The following is a 5,140-nucleotide window of genomic DNA, read 5'->3' on the forward strand; positions in this document are numbered from 1 at the left end:
TGGGTAGGGCAAAAGAAAAAAGAAAAAACAGAGACAAAAGAATAGGGACGGGACCTGCACCTCTGGGAGGGAGCCGTGAAGGAGGAAAGGTTTCCACACACTAGGAGCCCCTTCGCGGGCGGAGACTGCGGGTGGCGGAGGAGGGGAGCTTCGGAGCCACGGAGGAGAGCGCAGCCACAGGGGTGCGGAGGGCAAAGTGGAGAGATTCCCGCACAGAGGATCGGTGCCGCCCGGCACTCAGCAGGCCGAGAGCCTTGTCTGCTCACCTGCCGGGGCGAGCGGGGGCTGGGAGCTGAGGCTCGGGCTTCGGTCGGATCGCAGGGAGAGGACTGGGATCGGCTCGGCGGCGGGAACACAGCCTGAAGGGGCTAGTGCGCCACAGCTGGCCGGGAGGGAGTCCAGGAAAGAGTCTGGAGCTGCCGAAGAGGCAAGAGACCATTGTTTCGGGGTGCACGAGGAGAGGGGATTCCTTCCCTGTGTGCCCACAGAGGCAGAGCACAGCCTAAACAAGCTCCAGAGATGGGCACGAGCCACGGCTATCAGCTCAGACACCAGAGACGGGCATGAAACGCTGAGGCTGCTGCTGCCGCCACCAAGAAGCCTGTGTGCGAGCCCAGGTCACTCTCCACACCTCCCCTCCCGGGAGCCTGTGCAGCCCGCCACCGCCAGGGTCCCGGGATCCAGGGACAGCTTCGCCGGGAGAACGCACGGCGCGCCTCAGGCTGGTGCAACGTCATACTGGCCTCTGCCGCCGCAGGCTCGCCCTGCACCTGTGCCCCTCCCTCCCTCCAGCCTGAGTGAGCCAGAGCCCCCCCCTGTATCTGTGGAATACCTGAATAGACAACGAATCATCCCAAAATTGAGGCAGTGGAATTTGGGAACAACTGTAGACTTGGCATTTGCTGTCTGTGACTGACTTGTTTCTGATTTTTATGTTTATCTTAGTATAGATTTTAGCGCTTGTTATCATTGACAGATTTGTTTTTTGGTTTGGTTGCGCTCTTCTTTTTTTTATTACTTTCTAATTTTTTTTGTTTTAATAATTTTATTTTTTCTTTTTAGTTATTATTTTTCTTTCTTTTTTTTCTCCCTTTTCTCTGAGCCATGTGGCTGACACGGTCTTGGTGCTCCGGCCTGGTGTCAGGCCTCAGCCTCTGAGGTGGGAGAGCCAAGTTCAGAACACCGGACGACCAGAGACCTCCAGGTCTCAAGTAATATCAATCAGCAAGAGCTCTCCCAGAGATCTCTGTCTCAACACTAAGACCCAGCTCCACCCAACAGCCAGCAATCTCCAGTGCTGAACGTCCCATGCCAAACAACTAGCAAGACAGGAACACAACCACACTCATTAGCAGAGAGGCTGCCTAAAATCATAATAAGGTCACAGACATCCCAAAACACACAACCAGACATGGACCTGCCCACAAGAAAGACAAGATACAGCCTCATCGATCAGAACACAGGGACTACAAGCCACTGAACAAACCTTACTCACTGGGGGAAGACACCAAAAACAACGGGAACTACGAATCTGCAGCCTGTGAAAAGGAGACCCCAAACACAGTAAGTTAAGCAAAATGAGAAGACAGAAATATGCAGGAGATGAAGGAGCAAGGTAAAAACCCACCAGACCAAACTAATGAAGAGGAAATAGGCAGTCTACCTGAAAAAGCATTCAGAGTAATGATAGCAAAGATAATCCAAAATCTTGGAAATAGAATGGAGAAAATGGAAGGAAACTTTAACAAGGACCTAGAAGAACTAAAGAGCAAACAAACAATGATGAATAACACAATAAATGAAATTTAAAATTCTCTAGAAGGAATCAATAGCAGAGTAACTGAGGCAGAAGAACGGATACGTGACCTGGAAGATAAAATAGTGGAAATAACTACCACAGAGCAGAATAAAGAAAAAAGAATAAAAAGAATTGAGAAGAGATTATAGTTGAAAACTTCCCTAATATAGGAAAGGAAATAGTCAATCAAGTCCAGGAAGCACAGAGAGTCCCATACAGGATAAACCCAAGGATAAACACGCCAAGACACATAATAATCAAACTGTCAAAAATTAAATACAAAGAAAACATATTAAAAGCAGCAAGGGAAAAACAACAAATAACACACAAAGGAATCCCCATAAGGTTAACATCTGATCTTTCAGCAGAAATGCTACAGGCCAGAAGGGAGTTGCAGGACATATTTAAAGTGATGAAGGAAAAAAACCTACAACCAAGATTACTCTACCCGGCAAGGATCTCATTCAGATTTGATGGAGAAATTAAAACCTTTACAGACAAGCAAAAGCTGAGAGAGTTCAGCACCACCAAACCAGCTTTACAACAAATGCTAAAGGAACTTCTCTAGGCAAGAAACACAAGAGAAGGAAAAGACCTACAAGAACAACCCGAAACAATTCAGTAAATGGTAATAGGACCATACATATCGATAATTACCTTAAATGTAAATGGATTAAATGCTCCCACCAAAAGACACAGACTGGCTGAATGGATACAAAAACAAGACCCATATATATGCTGTCTACAAGAGACCCACTTCAGACCTAGGGACACATACAGACTGAAAGTGAGGGGATGGAAAAAGATATTCCATGCAAATGGAAATCAGAAGAAAGCTGGAGTAGCAATTCTCATATCAGACAAAATAGACTTTAAAATAAAGACTATTACAACAAAGAAGAACACTACATAATGATCAAAAGATCAATCCAAGAAGATGATATAACAGTTGTAAATATTTATGCACCCAACATAGGAGCACCTCAATACATAAGGCAAATGCTAACAGCCATAAAAACCCCAAACAATTAACAAAATGGTCATAGGAACATACATATCGATAATTACCTTAAATGTAAATGGATTAAATGTTCCAACCAAAAGACACTGACTGGCTGAATGGATAAAATACAAGACCCATATATATACTGTCTACAAGAGACCCACTTCAGACCTAGGGACACATACAGACTGAAGGTGAGGGGATGGAAAAAGCTATTCCATGCAAATGGAAATCACAAGAAAGCTGGAGTAGCAATTATCATATCAGACAAAATAGACTTTAAAATAAAGACTATTACAACAAAGAAGAACACTACATAATGATCAAAAGATCAATCCAAGAAGATGATATAACAGTTGTAAATATTTATGCACCCAACATAGGAGCACCTCAATACATAAGGCAAATGCTAACACTACATAATGATCAAAAGATCAATCCAAGAAGATGATATAACAGTTGTAAATATTTATGCACCCAACATAGGAGCACCTCAATACATACGGAAAATGCTAAGAGCCATAAAAGGGGAAATCGACAGTAACACAATCATTGTAGGGGACTTTAACACCCCACTTTCACCAAAGGACAGATCATCCAAAATGAAAATAAATAAGGAAACACAAGCTTTAAATGACACATTAAACAAGATGGACTTAATTGATATTTATAGGACATTCCATCCAAGAACAACAGGATACACTCTTTTCTCAAGTGCTCATGGAACATTCTCCAGGATAGATCATATCTTGGGTCACAAATCAAGCCATGGTAAATTTAAGGAAATTGAAATCGTATCAGGTATCTTTTCCAACCACAGCACTATGAGACTAGATATCAATTACAGGAAAAAAACTGTAAAAAATACAAACACATGGAGGCTAAACAATACGCTACAAATACCAAGAGATCATTGAAGAAATCAAAGAGGAAATCCAAAAAAACATAGAAACAAATGACAATGATAACTTGATGACCCCAAACTTACAGGATGCAGCAAAAGAAGTTCTAAGAGGGAAGTTTATAGCAATAAAAACCTACCTCAAGAAACAAGAAACATCTCAAATAAACAACCTAACCTTACACCTAAAGCAATTAGAGAAAGAATTAAAAAACACCAAAGGTAGCAGAAGGAAAGCAATCATAAAGATCAGATCAGAAATAAATGAAAAGAAATGAAGGAAATGATAGGAAAATCAATAAAACTAAAAGCTGGTTCTTTGAGAAGATAAAAAAAATTGATAAACCATTAGCCAGACTCATCAAGAAAAAAAGGGAGAAGACTCAAATAAAAAGAATTAGAAGATACGTTTGGTAGATTACTCCTTTCTGCCTGTGGACACCACCGAGTAAGCATCGTTGACGTCTCCCCCCGTGCCCCACTGCCGTCATGTCTAAGTCAGAGTCACCCAAAGAGCCTGAACAGCTGTGGAAGCTCTTCATCGGAGGTTTGAGCTTTGAAACAACCGACGAGAGCCTGAGGAGCCATTGTGAGCAGTGGGAAGCACTCACAGATTCTGTGGCAATGAGGGATCCAAACACCAAGAGCTCCAGAGGCTTTGGGGTGGTTACATATGCCACTGTGGAGGAGGTAGATGTGGCCATGAATGCAAGGCCACACAAGGTGGATGGAAGAGTTGTGGAATCAAAGAGGGCCGTCTCAAGAGAAGATTCTCAAAGACCTGGTGCCCACTTAACTGTGAAAAAGATTTTTGTTGGTGGCATTAAAGAAGACACTGAAGAACATCACCTAAGAGTATTTTGAACAGTATGGGAAAATTGAAGTGATTGAGATCATGGCTGATCGAGTCAGTGGCAACTAAGAGTATTTTGAACAGTATGGGAAAATTGAAGTGATTGAAATCATGACTGATCGAGTCAGTGGCAAAAAGAGAGGCTTTGCTTTCGTAACCTTTGATGACCATGACTCTGTAGACAAGCTTGTCATTCAGAAATACCACACTGTGAATGGCCACAACTGTGAAGTAAGAAAAGCCCTATCTAAGCAAGAGATGGCTAGTGCCTCATCCAGCCAAAGAGGTCAAAGTGGTTCTGGAAACTTTGGTGGTGGTCATGGAGGGGGTTTTGGTGGGAATGACAGCTTTGGTCGTGGAGGAGACTTCAGTGGTCAAGGTGGTTTTGGTGGCAGCCACGGTGGCGGGGGATATGGTGGCAGTGGGGATGGCTATAATGGATTTGGTAATGATGGAAGCAATTTTGGAGGTGGTGGAAGCTACAATGATTTTGGCAGTTACAACAATCAATCTTCAAATTTTGGACCCATGAAAGGAGGAAACTTTGGAGGCAGAAGTTCTGGCCCCTATGGTGGTGGAGGCCAA

The 5,140-nt window shown here is 43.3% G+C and overlaps 2 protein-coding genes across 2 annotated transcripts in view; one reads left to right on the forward strand and one right to left on the reverse strand.

Moving 5' to 3' along the window:
- Positions 1-5,140, reverse strand: part of SPARCL1 (SPARC like 1) — a 59,881-nt gene that overhangs the window by 30,790 nt on the left and 23,951 nt on the right. The gene's annotated exons all lie outside the window — the stretch shown is intronic.
- LOC102974400 (heterogeneous nuclear ribonucleoprotein A1-like) overlaps positions 3,974-5,140 on the forward strand; it is a 12,589-nt gene continuing 11,422 nt past the window's right edge. Inside the window, exons 1-2 of the mRNA XM_028492095.2 lie at positions 3,974-4,557; positions 4,628-5,135. Of these exons, the coding sequence (XP_028347896.1) occupies positions 4,192-4,557; positions 4,628-5,135 (874 nt within the window). The 5' untranslated portion in view covers positions 3,974-4,191. The remainder of the gene's footprint in view (positions 4,558-4,627; positions 5,136-5,140) is intronic.

Source organism: Physeter macrocephalus, chromosome 7, assembly GCF_002837175.3.
Source record: "Physeter macrocephalus isolate SW-GA chromosome 7, ASM283717v5, whole genome shotgun sequence".
NCBI classification, from domain to species: Eukaryota; Metazoa; Chordata; class Mammalia; order Artiodactyla; family Physeteridae; genus Physeter; species Physeter macrocephalus.